Source organism: Melopsittacus undulatus, chromosome 1, assembly GCF_012275295.1.
Source record: "Melopsittacus undulatus isolate bMelUnd1 chromosome 1, bMelUnd1.mat.Z, whole genome shotgun sequence".
Classification (NCBI taxonomy): domain Eukaryota; kingdom Metazoa; phylum Chordata; class Aves; order Psittaciformes; family Psittaculidae; genus Melopsittacus; species Melopsittacus undulatus.
In genome coordinates, this window is record NC_047527.1 from 104,309,440 (window position 1) to 104,332,913 (window position 23,474).

General features: G+C 43.8%; 2 protein-coding genes across 2 annotated transcripts in view; one reads left to right on the forward strand and one right to left on the reverse strand.

Annotated features, from left to right (window-relative positions):
- KMT2C (lysine methyltransferase 2C) overlaps window positions 1–17,565 on the reverse strand; it is a 192,100-nt gene extending 174,535 nt beyond the window's left edge. Inside the window, exon 1 of the mRNA XM_031049774.2 lies at window positions 17,472–17,565. The gene's annotated coding sequence lies outside the window, so the exon portion shown is untranslated. The remainder of the gene's footprint in view (window positions 1–17,471) is intronic.
- On the forward strand, window positions 17,289–19,016 carry LOC115946668 (translation initiation factor IF-2-like). The gene is made up of 2 exons (XM_034074528.1): window positions 17,289–17,815; window positions 18,445–19,016. The coding sequence occupies exons 1-2, from the start codon at window positions 17,671–17,673 to the stop codon at window positions 18,774–18,776; spliced, it is 477 nt and encodes a 158-aa protein (XP_033930419.1). The 5' UTR covers window positions 17,289–17,670; the 3' UTR covers window positions 18,777–19,016.
- Window positions 19,017–23,474: the final 4,458 nt, after the last annotated feature.

Sequence of the window (23,474 nt, forward strand, 5' to 3'; positions counted from 1 at the left end):
GCTGCCGGCTCCCTGCTCCTTCCCCGCCTCCCCTCCCCCAGCGCCGGCACTTTCCCATTTAACAAAGCAGCGCAACTCTGAAGTTACAAAAACATTTCTTTCCAGAGACGCCGGCCGCCTCCCGGGCGGACCCCTCCTCGGCTGACTGGGGCCACTCTGGGCAAGAGAGAGTTTCAGCCGTAAGGATGAAGGTGTGACCTCTGGGACTGGCTTTATTGCCATCCCCTTTATCATTTTTCAGGTTGTTCTACGCTTCTGCAAACCCAGTCTGGAACGGAGGAGCTAAGAAAGCAAGCTTGACAAATGCCCATCTACAAACGGCTCTTTCCTAATCCTTCAAACGGTACCTGCCAATTTTCTTATTCTTCTACAGGGAAAAAACAAATCGAGAACACATTACACAACGATAATTTCACTAGTATTGATAGATACATGCAAACCAATCACTCTGTCAATTTAAGTAGCAATGCAACTGCCTTTGTTCAACTTCCCTTCCCGTGAAAACCCCAAACTGCTCTTGTGTACTCTTTGGCTTCTGTCAATCTTCTGTAAGTTTCCCTTAAAATTATTTAACTAATTTGTTTACATTACTTAAAACCTCTTCAAATATAACCCATCTGCAAGACAAAGGTTGACACGTTGACAACAATAATCTGATTTATCTGCCAAACACAAAGACAATGCATTATGTCTATTTTCTCACTCATCTGAATTTTTTTTTTAATCAGACTCCCTTGTGTTACACCAAGTTGCAAATGGACACGTTTCACCCCGGGCACCTTCTGATGTGGACAGGTAAGTTCAGTATTGTCTGATGAGTAGTGGCTGGAGAACTCAATAAATGCACATCGAAACTCAAAAAGACCACCTCCAAGACTGCACAACCCAGACCCCACACTGATTGATACAATGTTACCCAACCCTGATAGAGGGAGTGGGCCAGTGGCGCTGACCCTGGTGTTTTTAGGTGAAACACACTTTTAGGTGCCTGGCCTACAGGAGAGTTTTTATCAAACCAATTCTCTAGAGATCAAGATAAAACTTTAAAAAGAAAGCACTCACATGAAAAAAATCTCCAGGTGTTTGCTCTGAAACAAGTAACTATTGTATAAGAGCCATCTGTGCCATGTTAGTACAGGTACGGACAGATAAATACATTTAGCTACAAGGAGCTATCAGGCTATGGCTTATCAGCACATCTCTGGTAACCACAGGCGTTAGCACACTTAGGCCACTGCAGTGAGGTTAAGTATCATAGAATGGTTTGGGTTGGAAGGAACCTCAAATATCATCCAGTTCCAACTGTCTGCCATGGGCAGTGACACCTTCCACTAGGCCATGTAGCCCAAGGCCCCACCAACCTGGCCTTTAACACTTTGAGGGATGGGGCAGCCACAGCTTCCCAGGGCACCCTGTGCCAGTGCCCCACCACCCTCAGAGGAAACAGCTTCTTCCTAATGTATAATCTAAATCTACCCTTGTTCAGTTTAAAGCCATTCCCCCTTGTTCCATCACTTGCAAAAATTCCTCCAGATTTCTTGCTGGCCCCCTTTAGGCACTGGAAGCTGCTCCTTTAAGGTCTCCCTGGAGCCTTCTCCTTCTCCAGGCTGAATAAGCCCAACTTTCTCAGCCCATCTCCATAGGAGAGGTGCTCCAGCCCTCAGAGTATCTTTGTGGCCTCCTCTGGAGTCCCTCAAGCAGGTCCATGTCCCTCTTGTGTTGGGGGCCCCAGAGCTGAATACAGTACTACCAAGTATGTACCAACTATCTTAGTCTAAACCTTAGCAAAGACAGCAAAAAGTCAACATTTTATTTTGCATTAAGGGTTGGTTATTTTGGTACAACCAACAAGATATGAACAGCAAAACCACTACCAAGACATCATCTGATTTACTTATTGCCTTCAGCACTCATAGCTCTTTGGGTTTAATGAGGACAAACCCCTCACGGACATGCATCTCTGCAGAGTTTAAACATTTTTAAACAGTTATTCTGAGATTAACTAAAATAAGCTCCTCCTAAACTGAAGAAGATACACAGCTTCTGTTTACCATTGGGTATTTTCCAAACTGTATTAAATAAAATGAGTTTCTGTGTTTATGCTTCACAGGTTAAGCAAGGCTAGAACACCGAGTTTGTTGTACATCAGCTATCCCCTAAGTGCCCATTTATATAAGCTGCCACTGCAACACTGGTGCACTACCTTCTGAGGCAATACCCCCTGCAACATAACCAACACACCATAAATTCACAAAGCTGTTTCTGCTGCTATACCTGTAGATATTTTCAAACATGTTACACTAGGTGGAAAAAAACCCACCAAAAATGCATGTTTGATCACACCAGGTAATGGGTCACCTGACAAGCTGAAGTTTGTTAGTACAAACAAGACAAGCTGCAATTTAATAATAGCTGGTTAAAATAATAATAAATTTCTCTCAGTACTTTTCCCTACTGTTCATGTGACCCAAGATGCAAGCTAACAGGTATGAAGTCACCTTAGCTGGCCTAGTTCTTCGCTAGAGCTCCAGAGAGCTGCAGTTTCTCTCACTTGCAAGATGCGAGACTTAGTTCTTTTACTGTGGAAGTACACTAATAGCCATAAAAATCTTAGGAAGGAGAAAACCATCATTTTGCTATAGCACAGTCTGACGGCCCAACACTGGTCATGTTGTGTAACTACTACTCTGACACACAAACTGCCCACAAGTTGCCTTCAGTAGGACTAGACAACTCAGGGTAGGGTTTCACGTTCAGCAACAGTTCTAACTGAAGCTGCTCTCATCCCATGCCACCCCTTCCCAGGCATTGAACCAGACCCATTCAGCTGTATGCTGGGTCATGTTGTGAACCAAATGAGTGGACCTCTACTGCTACAGGGGAACCCAGCAAAAAGGAGCAGGGCTGGACACTGAAAAAAGGCAAAGCAATTTTGTCTGCAGCAATTCCCTGCCCTGATTCACACGTCTCCACAAACGTGTGTCACCATGATGGCAAGGCAGAAACTGTTTAAGCCAACACTTCTGCCAAGAAAATGTACATGGGAAAAATGGGATCAGTCATCTCTCCTAAGACAGACTTTTTCTTTTTTTTCCTGTAAGCAACAGAAGCGATGGATTTAATGATTAAGATAAAAACTTATGTCTATACATATGGTGGACTTTTTTCTTCCAAACTCAAGCTGATTAACTCAATGATACAACTCTTTTGAGTTAACCAAGACACATTTAGCAAAGCATGCCTTGCCTGTTTGTGGTAGTTACAATTTTCAACTTGTTAGAAAGTTACTTCACAGCAACCAAGAGAAATTCAGATACAGATACATCACCACATTCAATATATTCCAATCCAAATTTCAGGTGCAATACAGATACAAGTAAGAGAGATGGGCTTCACAATGGGAGGACTACTTGGTTACTATTGCTAGGTCATACACTGGATTTGGTACTTCACTGATTTTAAAGTGTACAAAGATGAGTATATTAAGCAGCACAAAGACGTGCTTGTCTTTTTAGAACATTTGTTTCTTAACTTCTGCTGACCTGCTATTTCCAGTATCTTCAATGGGTTTCGTACTATGGTAGTATTGTAACAACTTGAGATTAGGCCCAAAGAATCTAGTTACAAAAGGACAACAAGCAGAAAAACAATTTTCCCCAGCCTGGCAATTCTACTGAAATGTAAAGGCGATTTACCTTCTAGCACCCCTTTATGCTTCCATGCTATGTATTAGCCTGAACCACTCTCAGAGTTCTCTAAGTACAGTTCCTCTGCAAATTCCACTTCTCATGCCAAAGCACAGATTACACAGCAGTCCGGCTTTTTTTTTTTTTGCATTTGAAGGGGTTTGAAAGTTCTTCATTTCTAACCTGCACTAAGACAACCTCTGGAGATAGATTCCATTTCTAAAGGTAAAAAATAAAATAATACATGTTTCAAACCAGATTTTTCCCTCTAGCCTGCACTCTCTCTTTTTGTAAGCATGAACTGGATCGTAACTCGAACCTGCAATAGGTCAGCACCATGTGGTACAGCCAAGAAACACATATTAGGCATTAACTACAAATGCACATTAACATCTTATTATTTAAAAGGTTTCAAGCCATTACATCTCAAGTGTCATAACTAGCTAGCATGCTATTAGAAATAAAATTAGAACAGATACAGATACTCATTGAAATAGATTTCTACATAGAAAGCATCAAATTCTGTCTTTGGCTTTGACAGACAAGCTTTGGCAACTATTGAAAAGGCACAAGGTGTCTCTCTTCCCTGAAGTCCTTCCCTACTTCAACCACAGGTTACCATCCCTGCAACAGAAATGGCAGAACAGCACATTCACCTGCAAAGCCTACTATAACACTTAATTCACTGATGGATGTGAATGAGAGGCAGAAATCCTCCACAACAAGCTGGAGCATACCCTTTTGCCTCTGTGGCTGGTATCTTCCTACAAAGCACCAACATGAACATCTCAAGGTAGCCTGAGCTCATAAAAGTGTCACCACAGCTTGCCCAGTAGCACAGTGCAAACAGTGTCAAGGGAGAAGCATAGACTGTATCATATTAAAAAGCATTAAAAAGTAAATAAATATTTGGAAAAAAAAAATCTAGGTCTCTAAAACTCACATTACCTCTAGAAATCTCAAATTTCCTTACTCACTTCCTCACTCACTTCTTTACTTTCCCAACAGCACTATTTTCCCCAGTACTGAAGGAGCAGGAGAAGTTTCATGGCCTGTGTTCATCTCACACCACTAAGTGCTGCTATGAGTAAAATCCATTGCATAACTGAAACAATAACGTAATACTGCTTCTCAGCCACGGAAATACAGGGGTGACCAAATGAATTCGGAATGGATAGAAACCAATACAGTGAAATAGACCACAAGTTGAAAAGAAGGTGCAAGAAGAGAAAGGTAGAAATTAAGCAATACCTAAGGACTTACAGACCATCAGAAGACAAGCTGTTGCTTATGACAAGCACTCCTAGCTGCTAACATAGGCAGCACAAAACTATTTTCAACAGTGTATGGTAGAAATCCAACAAGAATATAAATTCTGACGTATTTTCTTTAAAGCAATCAAAATAGCCCTACCCTTTTCGAGCAAACTTTAAAATACACTAATTAAAAAGAAAATCTGGAATGCCAGGTGGTAACATTTGGGGGGGAGGGGGAATAAAAAGAACCCCAACCGTAGTAAGCAAGTAATTATTTATTTAGTATGTGTTGAACCACAAAGGTTAATAGATAAAGCAAATATCAAGTGCAGAAGGAATAAGGAACACAGACAATGAAACAAAGATGTAGTAACCTATTTTCTTTCAAGAAATAATACAGGAAACCACCTTCTACAAAAGGTTACTACGCATAATTCACTGTGGAAAAGCAATGACTACAACATAAATAATGGCTATGACCATTAGAAGGGATGTTCATAGAAGAGGATCACACACCAACTCAGGTTGGAAAAGGCCTCAAAAGTTAGCTAGCCCAACCTCCTGCTCATAGCAGGTCAAAGAGAGTCAGTTTCCAAAAATAGTTTACAAATATTTATGAGTTTGTTCAATTTGTTGTTTACATAGCCGAGTAATTATACATAGTGCTGAAATTAGATGGTGAGATCCTACTTGAAACAGCTTATGGCCCAAACAAACCAAGTACAGAAAACAGAGATCAGGTGATATTCTGGTGGCCTAAATCACACCTAAATCCCTTCATCTAGTATTTCCTATTAGATGACTCTGAGGAATTCCCTCCTCAGTCCTTTTGAATTGCATTTCAGATACCCAGTCCTCTCCTCTGACTAAGCATAAAGACTTCAGCAGAATTAGAGTAGACTTCCTCCTATTCATTAGTAAGCTCCTTGAGAATAGTAAAATAAATATCATTATTCTTTTAAAGCTTTGAAAGAAAACAATTCAAATAGAAACTAGACCGTCACAATACCGCCGAAAAAGAAACTGAGGTGGCATGACTACAGGAGCTAGAACTCAGTCTCTGCCCTGTCCCCAAGGCCCATTACTAATCACTGTTATGGAATATGCTCCCACACCATATGACGTGGTCACATCCATGCAGCTGTATATTTCCTAGGTTCAGTTTGGGCTACACATTGGGGACCAAGAAAATCCCCAACCAAAACCAAAACAGAAAACCTCAACAACATGATTTAACATTTATAGTGTTTAGCTAAAAGCCAGCTAACAAACATCAATCCCAATACTTTCCCAAATTCTAGCCCAGCAAGGAAAAGAGTGCACCTTAGAAGATACAGGATAGCTTAGAGACTAAGCTTCAACTCAACAAGTCTGTGCATGTCCAAGACAGTTAAAACTTCACTTTTTTAAAGTGTGAGCATATTAACTAAGCATAGACAAGACACTCTCATTGGTCTAAAAAAGCCTTTAAAATAACATGGTCAAACTAACAATTTGAAAGCAGGTTCTTCTGTGCCAAGACAGACAAAATTAAGTAAAATAAAAATAAAAAAGACACATTAATTGAAAAAAGTAAACTGAAAATATTTTAAAAACAATTACTTATTTACATTAGGTTACCAGTAATGTAACCCCCCCACTGGCACTGTCTGGTTAATGAGCCTTGAGATTGAGATTTTCTGCTTGTCCATGAAGTAGGTACACAAGCAACAGTACTTCCTCTGTTCTGTTCTACTGCTGTGTCCTTATCTGAGAAAACCACACAGACAGCACACAAAATATGAGCCAGTTTACCAAGTTTTTTGTATTTATTCTTTACCAACAAACACATTTGGAACAGAAACGATTGTATCTCCAAGCTGTACACAGCACATGACAGCACAAAGAATACTCTCCTATTCCATTACAAAAAGAGGTGACAGAACAGCCAGCCATGAGCCAACCTTCACTGCTACATGAAAGACCTTAGGGAAATAATTTCTTTAAATAATCTTGCCTACAGATCATTTATTTCCTGACTTAGCCCTCCCCCAATTTCTATGCCCGACTCTCTCCTAAAGGGTTTCTGGAAGACACAGGCAGAAAAATAAATTGGAATTCCCACTGTATCTGTCTTGCACTTTCCTCTGTATAAATCTCTACCTCTACCAGGATACTCGATGTAAGGTCATTTATGCAAAACATGAACCAGGAAAGACTGGGTGTCAGAGGCTGTAGTAGCACTGAAAGCCAACATTTCCCAGAGCCTTATGGCTTGTTCATCCCATCTCGTCTGCTCCCTCTAGAGCAATTCCGCTGTGAGCTCTTCTTCCTAAACTTGCATCCCTATGGGTTAGAGAACATTAACTGTGGCACACTGTTTGCCCAGGAGGCTAAAAGTAAAACCAATGAGAATTCCATCAGTTTCATTGAATTCCTTCTTAAAGAAAAAAACAACAAAAAAAAAGAAAAAAGAGCACACCACCGGTTACTAGTAAATTAAACATAGCTGGTGATGTTGGCCTTGAGGCTGACTAGCACACAACAGCCTACATCTATGCTATCTAAGTCTCGACATCCCAAACAAAGCAGCCACACGGAAACTATGCTGTGAACGGTATGTGGCCCAAACAAACTGCCAGGCCAGCTTTGAGAGCTGTTTGGAAGAGTGCTGGCAGGCCAAGGTGCAAACTGAACAAGCAAATGCTGCAGTAATCTGACAACAGGATGATAGTGCCCAGTGACTCCAAACCTTCTTTCTTCACAATGAAAAGCATCTGGCCCATTTCTAAGTGAAGTTCTAGTCTTGTCCAGTTCAGTGGGCCATGGAAAAAAGAGAAATAATATACTCACTTGCTTTTATTACAAGGAGGGGGGATGAAAAAGGAGAAGCCTAAAAGTTAGGGTAGAAACAAAAACATAAGCCACAAAGAATGGGAACTAGGGAATAAGAAACTGGAAAGGCTGAGAAAGAAAAACTTCCACTGACCCAATGAGGGGAGGATGGTTAAGCTTCTTGGCGCAACAAACAGAATCTTTCAGAGCATGTATCTTGAGGGTAAGAGGAGGCCTTTATCATTCAGACAACTAATAGAAAACCAAAATAACAAAACAAACAGGCTAACAAGTTTGTGAAAATGTCAAAGACAACTGTTTCACAAAGTTAAGAATGCCAGAAGAGCAGTTACTTCACACTTCACTCCATTAGGGCAGGCTCCACTTTAAACATCTCAATGTGTACAGTGATTTGGCTGGAAGTGGTAACGAGAAGCACTCACTGTGCCAAGGAAGGGGAAAAACTGAGAGAAGCAGAAAAAGGAGAACAATTTTTTATCTTCAATTAACTGAAATAAGAAAAGCAAATTTCAACAAACTCTTTGAACTTGTTGCTAGAATCTCCTCAGAACACAACTTAAAGGAGGGTTGGCAGCTATTGTACTGGAATACACACAATGAGGAAGTATTCCAGCACAGGGGAGAGATAGGCGATGTAGTATGAACACCACCAACTGCATCAAAAGCAGCCGGTAATAAGGGTCTGAAACTAGAAAGAATCATACTAGGAATGGAAACAAGGGCTTTTTAATGAATATAAAGAAACAGCATAAACTGTCATGGATAAAAATCAGAAGAGATAAAAGCACAGCATGCATTATTACCACTGTGAATATAAAAGGCAAACAAAGTTTCAGAAATATTTTAGAAGTAAGAATAAAACCACAAAAATCAGTACATAGCAATGGTACAGAAGAACAAATGGGTAACAAAACAGAATGAAACGCTGTTCTCTGTATTATTCCAGCCTTCATAAAACAGATCTGTTGTAGCTGGTACTGAAAACCTATTTTATTAGGCTAAACAGTCTGGGAAATTCAAGTCAGCAGGACTGGAAGAAATTCACACTATAGTTCAGAAACAAACAGAAGAAATCTCTAAATTATGAGTGATGATCTTCCACAGTACAGTCCTGGTGAAACTGCCCTAAGAGAGGTCAGCAACAATGAACTAGAGCACTCAAAGGGTATTTATCTACAAATTCTTTTCATTCGATTTTTCAGTTTCATACAGTCAACGTGGGAGAACATTGAAGGGAGGTTCCTTCCCCCGGGACCTGCATAAGGCAGATGCTATGAACATTTTAGAGGACTAGATCTCAATAAAAATCATTCTGAGAAATTGAGAAGTGGTTCATATCAACCAAATTGCTTCATAAAGACTAACAAACTTTTGAATGATCAAACAGGTAAGTCAACTTTAAACTTGATCAGTGCAGCAAAAAGGAGACAATCTCCTAATAAATAAAAGCTATTTATGAAAGATGTTCTCCGTTTCAGCTTTGGAGTCTTAACTGCAAATAATATAAGACAAAACTGGCTTACTCAGCAGTAAGGAATATTTATTTTATACTTTAAGAAGTTAATTACTGAAACCAATTGCCTAAAGATGCAGTGGAATTGCATCCACCAGATATATTAAAAGAAGTTAGAGAAACATTTGTAAGAAATGATACAGATACACTATGCAGAAGGATGAGCAAGATCACCCTGGAGTCTTTTTCGGCCATGCAGTTCCATTCACCTGTTGTGATATAGCAAAATTAAATATTAATTTTATTCACTGTGTTTCTGAACTCCACACTTCAGGAACAAACCTAAATAATTCACATTCTATATTTATCAAATGGTTTACTAATAAATCTCCCAAATTTTGATACAGAATAGCTCCCATTTAACAGTATGGAGCCACCCTATCAGGGTTTTTGAAAAAACCTTCAGCAAGAACACTGCAGACGGTCTTCACTGCCAAAGACAGGAGCATAGACACTATTATCAGTATACCCAGGTTCCATGAACCCTGGGATGTTCCAGACGTCATTCTGGATCAGCTAAGGCTTCCAGACAGTACACTACACTCAGTCACGTAAGAGGTTGATAAATGTTTAGCAGCAGAGACTGCATAGTTGGACCACATCTTTGATATCAAAAATTCCTTTTATCTGACTGTACCATACAAGTGATTCAACTGCACATGTTCCAAGAAAAAAATAAAAATTATAATAGGTAAAATTAAAAAAATGGTAAACTTTCCTAAGGCTGATTTTTTTTTCTGATAGCCTAATTAAAACCTTTTTTGGCAAGAATTTATTGTCAGTAATGATGCAGCAGAAGAAGAAAAAAGGCCACTGTTCTTTTCTTCCCCCTGCCAAAAGCCAGAGGGGAGAAGCATCCTACTTTAACTGGGTTTCCATCAGTTTCTTCAAGAAAAGCAATTAGAACATTGATTACTACAGCACTGAATATTACTCACATATTTATATTGGAATGGCTGGCAATGGGATTTGGTACATGTGTGATTTAATAAAAATACTTGCAAAAATGTGAAAGGGAAGAATATTCCTGAAAGAAGCAAGATCTCACGTGTTTTTATCATAATGCCTATACATCGATATAATGGTAGGAGGAGCTTTCAGAATACCAAAAGCTACTGTTAACATAAAATATTTTACTTATTCTATTAGTTTAGGGTAACTTGAATATTCAACATAAGAACAATTTGGAGGATCAAAGTGAGAACCCAAGTTCCTTATTTAACCAATGTCTGAGGCAAAGATCAGTTAGATGATAACGACTCATCTGCCTACAGGCTGTGAAGAAGCCTCTCAATAGCACCTTTTTTTAAAACCACTGACCAACTAGCATATACAACATGACTGCAAACTGTAAAAATCTGCCACAATGTCCTGTAAGAACTCTTGCATTGAAAAATTCAAAGAAGTCAGCCTCAAAACCAAACACCATCAAAACTTCAGACAACCACAGCTATCGCTTCTCAGACACTAATCTGGCAATGCTACCGAAAGCTGTAGCTCTGCCTCTCTGTAGCCTGGCCACTCGCTCTGGCCTCCTCCCTCATGCTATCACAAACACGTTTCTTTGCCAGGTTAGTTTTAACGCAGATCAATTTCCCAACACAGCTCACCACACGGCTACACAAACGCCTGGGTCAGCACAAGGGAGAGAACAAGCAGCTGGTAGTGAAGGGAGGGCAGTCCTGCTGCTGCTTTTCCCTGCCAGAACCAGCTCAAGATATATGGTGTTTGGGGAGAATAACCACCTGATGCACTCCACAGACTCATTGCCTGTGTTTCTCTAAGTAATAAGAACTGTAGATTTTAAAGTCTTTTTCCTACTTCATCACATTTCCTTTTAAAGGTATCAGTGCTAGAAGAACTTATTCAAATGCAGTTCTTGAAGCAAGTGACCAAACTTATGTTTACTAACCCAGGAATGGCATGACCAGGAATGTCCAGTGCCATCCTTCTACCAGAAAACAGCAAAAAGGAAAGCAAAAATGCACAATTCAATGAAAGTCAGCAGCAAACAGTACTTGCTGCAGTAAAATCTCGCTTATCTGTATTTATCTAAACTATATGAATCATGCAGACTGCATGAACTGGTAATCAAATCTATTAAAACACATAACGCAGAAAAGCTTTCAACAGTTTTTAAAAATTGTTAGTCAGTGTTTTACAACATTTTAGTGAACCTATGGCAGCATTTCTTAAGAAGTTAAATCCACAGCATCAGTGTGTAATAACATAAGGGAGAGATCATCAGTAGTGGATAAGGAGATTCTATTTTCCCCAGTTACACAGGACCCTGGCTGCCCCTCCAACATCGTTGTGGGACAACTGGACCAAGGAGGGTAAAAAACAGCTCTGGCCTGAGAAGAGCAGAGCTTACCTGCTCTCAGCAAGTCAACTGCCTTGGAAAACCATTTCTCAACTCAGATGAAGACAAAGAATAGAAATGTCCATTCACAATTACTTATAAAAGAACAATGACAATAAGTCTGTAGGAGTCAAACACACACTAACAAGAAATAATAATAATATTAATAATGAAAAATAATATCCACAATCAAAGCCAAGAAAACTGAAGTGGTTTATCGTGTAAAGTCTCCTGCATCAAAAGATGCCTGATGTGTGGATGGCTCAAAGAGTAGCAAGCAAGAGACTGGGTTCTTATTACTACTTCTGCAAAAATGTGCCTTATGACCAATATATCTGGAAGGCTGAGATTTCACAGGCTGTCATCGTACTTCATCTGCCATGACACTGTCTGGAAGCACTTGGAGATCCTCTCACAACAACAGCTACAGAAGTTCAGTGGATCATCAAATACAAACATTAACAAACTAACAACTGCAACATCAAAAAAAAAAAACACAAAAGAATTCTTAATTTGCAAGTACAGTCTGTTTCAAATTGGGAAAAGTGCAGGCTAAGGTTGTAGAAAAATATCTCTTTCCAACAGTAAGCCTAATCTCACTCACCCTTAAGACACAAGTGAAGACACCACTTCATGTTAATCAGCATTTGAACAACTTTGACAAGGAGGCAAAACAATTCTATAAAACCCACTGTGTGTAACAACTTCTAGTCATCCAATCCAGCACACAGGTCCTGTCAAGAACTGAAAATCAAAAGATTCATACAGAGTTCATTTACCAGAGCTCATTCACCTGAACAAAATAGTACTGTGAGGAATTTAAGCCAGGCTCCTATGCAAGAACTACATAAGACAGATGGGTAATTGCTTGGTAATAAGACTGTGATGAAGTCATGCAACATGGGCTGCTGAAGAAAATGGCATAAAGTTCCCATGGGACCCTGGCTCCACATTGCTCTGGCCTGTTCTACAGTGGATTAGAAAGGCCTTCAAAGAGCCAGTGTCAAATCCTGATTATGAAGCCTACTCCCATGCCTCACCTCTTCACACTGCGATCTAGTATGTACCTTCTGGCTTCTGGCCAAACATTTTGATACGTGGCTTGTACAGGCAGAACTATAGGCCACTATTTGCTTGCTTATTACCTTAACCCTTATCTGTACAATAGCTATACAAAGCCCATCCCTTGAAAGACTTCAGTCTGGTAGTAATGAGCAGTAATGACTTCCCCTAAAAGTGAACATGTATTTGGGAACACTTTTATTGTATAACCCTATAGAAATTTTCCATTTGGAGATGTTATATTTTGAAGTGAGAAAAGAGCAGGCAAGTAAATATACAAATAAGTATCACATCACATACTTGTGTAAGGAACTGAAGAAACACAGATGAGCTATAAACAGAATCCATCCAACACGTTAAGGTTCTTTTGAAATAAGTGTAGATATCATTAAATATTGGCCTACCCTTATGCAAATGCAGCTAAAGTAATGATAAAAGCTGTTAAATAATCATTTCCTGGCAAAAAAAAATGCTATGCTTTAGTGCCCTCAAAACTATTTGCATGTATAATATCTATGGCCTTTGAAAACCTACTGCAGCTTACATTGGCCAAAGTAATGAAAAATTAGAATAAAAATTAGAACATAGGTAATTAAAAATAAACATGAAATTTTCCACAAATTTAATGCTTTTTGAAATCATTATCCTATGCTGTCTTCAACTACACACATTTTCAAAAATAATTTGTAACATACAGCAACGTCTGATGGATGCTGAATATAAAATTTAGAATGAGCTTCGATACTGACTGTAACTGCTATCACTATCACAACTAATGAGACTAAATTTTTGCTACATCTGTCTATGCTGCTTATAACCTATATAGACCAAGAAAGATCTAGTACTTAAAATAGATTACAAAATTGTTTACTGCACCTGTACAATACTATTCTGATACATTTTAATGAATAACCAGCTGTTCATACAATAGCAGTATAGCTAAAACGGAGCCAATACTCTTCCCTGCAACTTCTTGATTACATTCAGGAGCATAGCCTGGCAGTTGAAGGATAATCCAAGTACAGGAGTTAAATTTCCAAGATTTCAGGCCATACAATGAGATGGCCTTTGGTTATAGTTCTGTGCGTTCTTCCTCCTTCCTGATGAAGCATATCATGAACAACCTACATGCTCTCAATTTTGAGGCTCTGCATAGCTTATTCTAGTTCTGCCTTTTAAATCTGAACTGCTGCTCTACACCGATACCCAGTCGTCAACACGTAAGGAAGAAAATACAAGTGTTTGACTAGCACTTCAGGCAAGAAACAAGCTGTCTGTAAAAATCCTCGGGGTGACAATGCTTTATCCTTTAAATATACCCTCCAAGTCTGATGCCCATGAATCATTCACTGATGCAGAGATAAACCATAGTACTTGAACTTCTGCATCTTCTTCTGCTCATAGTATTCTCACAGATCTCTTATGCTTTCCCAACACATTTAACATTTACATGCTGTCTTATCTTTACATTTAAATTAAGAAATTGTGCAGCAGCAACCTTTGGTTATTCATTTGTACAGTAGGTAGTATAATGGTGCCCTGGCCTCTAGGCACAATTACAATATAAATAATAGAAATGAACTGTTCACCTAAGATTAAGTCCCCTGACAATGCTATTCAGGAAGCTATATCCTTCAAACAATGATAAAAAGCCATTCCAGCATCAAGCTAAAGCTCAGTAACTCTCCAGGTACTGACACCACTGATTCCCAGCTCATCACCTATAGGAAATGTGAACTGTTCCATTCCCTGTATGTACCCATGTCCACAGTACCATCAGGATTTTTACTGACAACCACGTAAAATGTAGGATGACAGAGACTTGCATAGAGCTGTCCTACTGAAGAACCCTGTGCTCCCTTAAAGTAGGCCTACTTCTGGGAAAAGTTGAGAATCGCTGGCATCTCACAGACTCAAAGCAGTTTTCCATCTGCCTGCTTAAAACTCATTGAATTTGCTTAAAAACATGGCCTTCAAGAAGGTAAAACAGCAACCTACAACACTCTCCAATATGGTATTGTTCTTTAATGGAAGCATCCATAGCTGAGGAATTATTCTACTTTGGTTTTGCCAGTTTAATGCAGGGCTCTCTGCTATATCATTACTTAGACTGAACATTCAGTGGAACATTTTCTATAATGGGATAAAGCAGTTGAACAATTTGACTGGCTAATAGTGATTTAGACATGTGATTACAGTACAGAAAATAGTCTGACATATGCTCTTTTATCTGTTTTACATGAGGCACATTAATCCAACTGGAAAGCACAAAAGTGAAAGGAAGATAGGACTAAGTAGTCATAAGAAAAACTAGAAAATATTTTTACTTATTTTATTTCTGCATTTGTTTAGCTAATTGTAAACAGTATTTTGTAATTAGAAAAACTTACAAAATAAAACTATTTTCTCCCCTAAATGGATGCAACTAAAAAAAGACCTATGATTACTCCATGAAAGTTAGAAAATTACCATTTTTCATAATATCATAGTTTTAAAAGAATTTATGACTTACACCTTTACCAACATTACAGGTTTTCCATAAAAATGCAGAAGGCCACTCAGCACCACACCAGGCAGGAACAATCATAGTGTGAAGAAAAGGAGTATGGATTCATTTTAACTTTTGTCTCTGCTAATTGTATTTCCAGCTCTTACAGAAACGCTTATAGTCAGGCCAACATAAGTACGTATTTTCACAGGAAAAATTAATTTCCTCCTAAAACTACTCAACAGTATTCCCATGACACCAAAAACCTAACTGGGGGAAAAAAAAGAAAAAAGGAATTACCTCTTTAGCACCTACTTTTCATCAGAAGTATGTACAAAACCTCAAATTGGCCTACAAGACACATCAATTTTCACAAATGAGACCACTCTGGTTTTCGTACAGACTGGTACATTTCAGTTGCATTTGCATTTTTCTTCCTAAAACTTCTTTAAAAATAAAACATTCAAAGGTTTCCTACGTTTCCTATGTCAGGTTTGGATTCTATACGTAGAACTAAAACCAAAGTACTTAAAACTAAGCATAAAGGAGAGAAACACGAGAAATTTACCGCACGTGTATGTTTGCCAAATACTTTCAGCTACCACTGTATGCACATTCGTATTGAGCAAATACGTAAGAATTAAAAGGAGCTGCAAACAATACATCACCATTAAAACCAGGGGGGTGAGCATTAAGATCTCTGAAAGGGAGCCTTCATCAACGACAACAACAAAAAAAAATCCGTATATCCCAAACTAATGATAGTTCTGTCACGGGGTATTTATGTAACATATATTTGTGAAGATGAATTTGTACAGAAGAAAGCATAGTCTTTGCATGTGTTTAGGTCCAGCCCAGCAGAATCCCTCGCTGGTGTTTCGGACTTCCACCGTGACATTATGGTGGGATTCGATCTTAAAGGTCTTTTCTAACCTAAAGGATTCTGCTTCAGAAACCTGCGGTGAGGTCTGGAGTGGGTATTCAGCGAAGCGCCACCAACTCACCTGGTTAAATATACTCGAAGGGTGTCAAACTGAAAGCGTCCCTTCAAAACAAAGGGAAAGAAACTCTGGAAGCCCCAGGCTCCAGCAGACTCGACCGCGCAGAGGCTATTTTGCTAACAATCATCCCGCTTCTCCTCAAAACGGGCTGGCCCAGCTTTGCCCTATTATTGCTGCCATCAGGTATGTCATGGCAAGACCCATCCTACTCAAAAACAACCCGCGAGGAGCGCAGCCAGCGCGGCAGCGGCACCTCCACGGAGGCGGCCACAGGCCCCTCGGAGCCCAGCCCTGCACCTCACGCCTATCAGCGGCGGGGCGGCCATACCCGCCGGTCTGCCCGGCTCCCTCAGCGGGGGAGCAGCCGTTGGCACGGCGGGCTCCCTGTACCCGCGCCGGGGGAACTTGTGCGCGCCGGCCCGCGGCTGAGGGGAGAGGAACGGCCCCTCAGGAGGGGCTTCCTCGGAGAGGGGGGTGGAGGCGGCACGCCGAGGCCGATGGGGCGGACGAACATCCGCGTCCCCTACGGGGAGAAGCGGCGGTGAAAGGAGAGCTGCCAGGGCCGGGGAAGCGGCACCCCCGCCGCCCCCCCGTGTGTTTGTTGTGCTTCGGCACTGTCCCGCCGGCGCGTCCCTCCGTGCGAGGCGGCCGCCTGACAGCTCCCCACCTCCGAGCACACGGCGGGGCTGGCGGCGGACAAACTCCTGCCTCAACTTTGCGTGTGCGCGTCCGCACCCGCCTGGGTGTGTGTGAGGAGGAAGGGGGATTCTCCTCTCTCCTCGCCACCCACCGAGAACAGTCCTTTCTCTCCCAAAAAGAGGAGGGGGGGATCAACAGGAAAAGCGACGAGGAACTACCGTCAAGCACAGGGCATAGCCAGGAGACGCTGAAGGCAGCCGAGCGTCCTGGCGGAGAAGAGACCCAAAAAGGAGAAGGGAGAAGGTGCAAAGGCAAGGGAAAAAGAGGAAGAGGGAAGAGGCAGAAGAGCTAAAGAGAAACTCCGAAGGAGGACAAGAAGAAAGGAATAGGGACGGTGAAAGAAAAGTGGAAAAGGGAGAACAGGCGGAGGAAGACAAAAGGTGAAGAAGGAGGAGGAGGAGGGGAAAGTGCAAAGGGGAAAGGAGGAGAAGAAAGACGTGCCCTTCTCAAAATGGCATTAGGCAAGAGGGAGGGGGCGACGGGCGGCGAGTCTCCGCTGACAGCTCTGCCTGCGCCTGGCCGCCGGCCCCTGCCCCTCTCTGCCTCGCACACACAAACGCTGAACTTACTTCTTTCTGGCTCTCTGGAAAGGGGAAGCGCCATCTTTGCGAGGCCGGCCCCTAGGTCTTTTGTCTGTGGCTGCTGCTGCTGCTGCTGGGGGGGGAGCTCCAGGCTCGGGGGGCTGCTGCTGCTGAGGCGGCTCCACCACCGCCACCACCAGACTCTTGTCCTCCGTTGACATCCTAGTCAGCAGGACGAGAGAGACACATGGATGATGATGATGAGGATGAAGATGAGGATGGTGATGGGGATCCCGATGCTCCTCCTGCTCCCGCGGCTCCTCTCCTCCTCACCTCCGCCTCCTCCACCTCCGCCTCGCATTGCTGGCCTCAGCCGCCGCCGACCAGCACAGGTAGCAGGGGGAGCAGCATGGGGAGAGCAGGAGGAGGAAGGGAGGGAGGAAAGGAGGGGGCGAAGAGAAAGAGCGCAGAGGCAGGAAGGGTCTCACACACAATAACACCCCCTCCCCGGCTCGGCGGGGTCTGTCGGGGCTGGGGGAGGTGGCGGGCGAGGTGAAGAGAGCGAGAGAGAGGCGGCGGATCCCGCCGCGGGGCGCCCCCCCCCTCAGAGGCCCCGGGAGCTGGCGGCGGCTCCGGCTCCTGCGCTGCCCGGCTGCGGCGGCCGCCGCTTCATTGTACACTGGCCCTGCGCCCTCCCCCCGCGCTGAGCCCGCGGGGGCGGAGGAGGAGCAGGCGGCGGAGGCGGCAGGGGCCGAGACCGAGCGGAGGAAGTTTTGACAGCTCCAGCTGTTGTGTGTGTCGAGGGCTGAGTCCGGCCGGGCTCCGAGTCCCCTTCCCCGCCGGGCCGGGAGCAGGAAGTTTAACTTTGGGGAAAGAAGGAGGAGGAAGGGTGAAAAAGGGGGAGGAGGGAGGAGGAGGAGGGGCTGCCTCCCTCCCCGCGGGGTGGAGAAGGGATCCCGGCGCTGCCGCCGCTGCCCTGGTGTGTAACCCCCCCCTTTCCCTTCCCTCTCTCCCCCGCCAGTGCGACACATAGACACAGGACCCGCCCGCCGCTCTCCTCCCCCGCCGCGGCCCCACACTGCGCCTGCCCGGCCCGCCCGCCGTCCGTCCCACGGCGCAGACACCCATCCGCTGCCGACACTGACCTCACGGGCTGGCTGCCGCGCCGGGCTGCGGCAAAAGTGCGGAGCCGCGGAGCGAGGACGGAATGGGATGAGACGGGACGCGGCGCCCCGGGGAACCCCACGCACCCACCCCGCCCCGCGGGGGCCGGCAGCCCGCTCGCTCCACCACCCTCTCCCCGCCCTTGTTTTTTATTTATTTCCCCCAGGGCTCCGTGGAAAAGAAAAATAAAAGCCCCATCTGTATGTGGGATGAAAGTGGCCGCTTCACAGCGGGATGCTCCCTCCCGTCCCCGCACCGGGGCTGAGCTCCCCGGGATGGTGGCTTCGAGGACAGTGCACGGTGGCCGGCCCGGCGGCGCTAGGTCCTCCCGGGAAGCCAGGGCACGGCTGGCTGCTGCCTGAAGGCGGGGAGCGCCCCCCTTCCCCCCCGCCGTGTGTCTACGGCTCAGGGCGGGTGGGGGAAGAAGGCAGCGAGGAGCCGCGGCAGCCCCGGGGGAGGGGAGGGAAGGGAAGGGAGGGAGCAGAGTTCAGCGCTGTGTGCGACGGAGACAAAGTCTGGGGAGCGGGGCCGCTTTCCAGCAGCTCCGGCTAGAACAGCTGCGGCCGCTCGGGGCAGCGGGGGGGGGCTCCCCCGGGCAGGGGCCTAGCTGGCAGCCTGCCCACCCGGCTGCGCCGCGGCTTGGGGCGGGGTTAAGCCTCATTACACGGGATTTAACGTGTCCCGGAGGCCGGGAGGGACTCCGGCTCCGAGGGGAGGGGGAGCGCTGTATCCCTGCAGCCGGAGAAAAGTCCGGCCGTGGGGCGAGGAAGCGGACCGCACCCCCGGACTTTCCTCTCGGGCCCTGCCCCGGGTGGGAGCGGCCGCCGAGTGCAGCGGGGTTGCCGGTACGGAGTAGGCCGTGCCGCTGCCCGTCGAGGGCCCCCGCCACCCGCCTTCACACCAGGCACCGCCCCGAGGGCAGCCCCTGAGGCGGCCTCCTGCCTCCCTCCCTCCCTGCCTGCCTGCTTGCTTGTCTCCTTGGCTCCCTCCCTCCGTGCTTTCCTCCCTGCTCCTTGCCTCCCGTGGCGGATAGCGCCGCGGGGCCCCTCTCCCCAGGCCTGGGCCTCTCTTTCTCCCTCCCCTCTGTTCGGGGCTGGAGCTGCGGGTGTGAAGGGAGTCGGTGACTCGGTGTAGGGATGCTGAATCATGACATCGGTTGTATGGACGGCAAAGAAAGGAGCCGTGCTGCCCTGCAGCGTGCAGGGGTCACTCGTGTGGGGCAGGCACGTTTGAGTACTTCGCCGGACTTGAGGAAATCGCTGGGTGCGATACCTCCGGGACTCCGAATACGTACAAATTTATCTCGAGAGCCGTGCACTGTTTCCCCCTTGTCATTTAGGTTTCCGTTCAGTGTGTGAATCCCAGTTGGTAAAATGGCCTAGGGTAGCACACAGGTACGACAAGGAAAGGAGGGTAGGAGGAGCTAATGTTAGGATTTTTATACCATAAAAATAAACAGAGGAATCCGGACTTTTATGCTGTTCTTCCCAAATTTTTCATGTGTCAGCTCCAGGAATACCATATTAAAATGGCATGCTGTGGCAAATATGACTTCTGCTGGCCTCTTTTCCTGGGAACCATTTCATAATAAAAAGCCTTTGTTGATTCATTCCCTAGGTTTGTGAGTAATTAAATTAGAACATTGTGACCTTTTCATATTTATATGTTGAGATAAAGGTAATACATTTGTCTCTATCTATACTCATATACATATATGTATTTAAATTTATATAAAGCCTTCCCTTTGGTTAGCCATGCAAGGACAACAGCTGGATTGTTGGCGTCATTTCTTGGCCTTATTACTAAAAATGTACTTACCTCTGCCAAACTAAAATACATATCCTGAGCTACGTGTTTGTATTATGAAGTCTGCAAATGACAATGTAGGTGTACTGCTCAAATGACTTCAGGTATGGGAACTTAAACTGTTTGTATATTGTCTGACACAGAAGAAAGTGCCTTTGAATTGTGTTAACTCAGGCAAGTTAGCATAATTTAACTGAAAACGTTTATGCCATACAGGCCCAGACTTGGGTGGAGTACAGAGGAAAAAAGCAGGGAAGGGGAGGGAGAGGGACATAAAAGGCTACAGCCTCTGCACAGTGGGATCACCAGTGTGGCGTTTGCTTGAGTTGCCAGGTTGCCCTCTGGTCCGCTAAAAAAATGGCCATCCCTTGAAACACTGACTGTGCATGTGCGGCTCTGCTGTACATGCGCGATGGCCTGCGTGAGCATGGGATGTGTCAGAGCTACTATGCATGGGTAGATTGATGGGACCTGAGACACGTGAGCACGCTGTGGGCTCAGATTAACTGCTGTAGGTGTATGGGGAATAACTGTCACATCCCATTGCAGAAACACAGTGAAATCACCATATCCACTCTATCCATGCATGGTTCACCTGGTCCTCCCATGCAGACATTGTTCAATAGACCACCTAAAGTGGCTGAGCTTTAGGCTTTGTCTCATACAAAAGCAGATGTATATTTCTTTTTTTTTCTCCATTGTTTTTTATCTTAACTGTTTATATGTGACTAACAGCATAAAATCTGAGTGGAGGCAGGATAAAGTTAGTTCTGGTGTAGTGTGGTCTAGGACAAGAGCATGTTAAGGGTCTTAGGCCTGTTCCTCATGCTGCTGTGCCTCCTCTCTGTATATGTCCGGACAAAGCTAGGCAGGTCTGTTCTATGAACCTGCTGTGGTCACTGCCATGGCGATCAAAGGTACGAGGACTGAGAGACTTGTGAGGAGGAACCTGAAGTGGAGATGGAACTGTATAAAATTGTATTTGCTAGTATTATTTATCACTCAGTGAAGGCAGGGGGACAGGCTAGGAGAAATTGTGTCACCAAACATAAATTCACTGTAGGAGTCCTTTGTCGGTTCAGGACATTTGAACAGCTCTGTCAGGAAAAATTTTACAATTATTTATACCTAGCCTATATCAGCCACCTCTTATAAATACCTCTATCTGCAAAACACATTTTTACAGCAAAGGTGCAATATTAAATGAACATGTCCTCTGCTTTTACTGAATCTTTACTGAGATCCTTCAGTTCATTATAGAATAACTCAGGTCAACCAATTCACCTACTTTTTTAACTCTCAAGTCCAAGCAGCTTTGCAACTTTCAACAAGAATTTTATGTTCTAACCTTCCTTAAAATAAATATTTCTGGGGTTTTGGAACTGTTTCTGAAATATAAGTGAGAACTTTGAAGTACTGATTAAACAATGCATGCTAACAGTTTTAACTTCAAAACATAAGTTTTCCCAATATGCTTAAGACAAAGAATGATACCTTCATAATAGAACAAGTTGAAGACAGATGTTTTCTTAAATCACCTAGTTAAGGAAAATGACAACTGATACGTAAATACCATTGTATCATTAAACTAAAGTGGTGTATGTAACGAAAATAATGAGAGAAGTATTTTAGATTTTATCAGGAGTGGGATCTAGATGCTTTCTCTTTTCATAGAATCACAGAATGGTTTGGTTTAGAAGGGACATTACAGCTCATCCAGTTCCAACCCCACTGCGATGGGCAGTGACACCTTCCACTAGACCAGCTTGATCAAAGCCCATCTGGTCTGGCCTTGAGCACTGCCAGGGATGGGGCAGCCACAGCTTCTCTGGGCAACCTGTGCCAGCGCCTCAGCACCCTCACAGTAAAGAAGTTCTTGCTAATAACTAATCTAAATGTACTCACTCTCAGGTTAAAATCATCCCCCTTTCCTATCACTACCTGCCCTTGTCAAAAGTCCCTCTCCAGCTTTCTTGTCAGCCCCTTTAGGCACTGGAAGCTGCTCTGAGGTCTCCCTGGAGCCTTCTCCGGGCTATACAATCCCAGCTTTCTTAGCCTGTCTCCTTAGGAGAGGTACTCCAGCCCTTGCAGCATGTTTGTGGCCTCCTCTGGACTCACTCTAGCAGGTCCACGTCCTTCGAGCTGAATGCAGCAGGTGTCTCATAAGAACAGAGCAGAGAGGAAGAATCCCCTCCCTTGACCAGCTCCTTTTGATACAGCTAGCACATGGTTGGCTTTCTAGGCTGTGAGCGTGTATTGCTGGTCATGTTGAGCTTCTTGTCAGCCAACACCCCCAAGTCCTTCTCAGGGCTGCCCTCTATCCAGTCTCTCCCAGCCTGTGTCTCTGTTTGGGATTGCCCTGACCCATGTGCAGGACCTTGCACTTGGCCTTGTTGAACTTCAGGAGGTTTTATGACATTAGTTCAGAATTTTGCCAGATTGTTCACAGCTCTACATAAAACAGTTTATTTTTTGCTCTCTTCACACACATGTTTCCACTGCAGAAAAGTTAACCAAGTTATCACAAAGTCATCATTTAAGACACCTCAGCAGCATGCTAACATTTTAAATTGTCAGTATATTGAACCACTTTGTCTTAACCTGTGCTAAATTGATTATTGACTGTAGTGATGTCTGCTTTCTTCTGAAAACTGGGGAGATTTTGGTGCCAGTGCACATCCCATTGGAGTATCCTTGTTGAAGAGTAACAAACAGGGAAAAGGTGCAATGGATAGCTGAGGGTAGTAACCACATCAACTGCCAATAATCACTATTTATATCTGCACTCATATCCACCCAAGTAGCTCAGAAGTAGCTGAATCACTGGTTTGGGGCTTTTTGTTGGTTTTTCTTTTCAGTATTATAAAAAGCTACCCCAAGATAATTTGAAAGATTTCTAGACAAAGCCTAAATCAAGTGGCAAAATCAAGATTACGTCATACAAATGTATGACTTCCAGTTTATTTGTGCTAAACTTGGCTGGACTAAAAAAAAAGTTAGCATATGTTGATTGTCATATGCTAATGAATGCATTGTGGAAGTCTAATTTTAAACTTGAAATGTTTGTTTCTTCTTTTCATC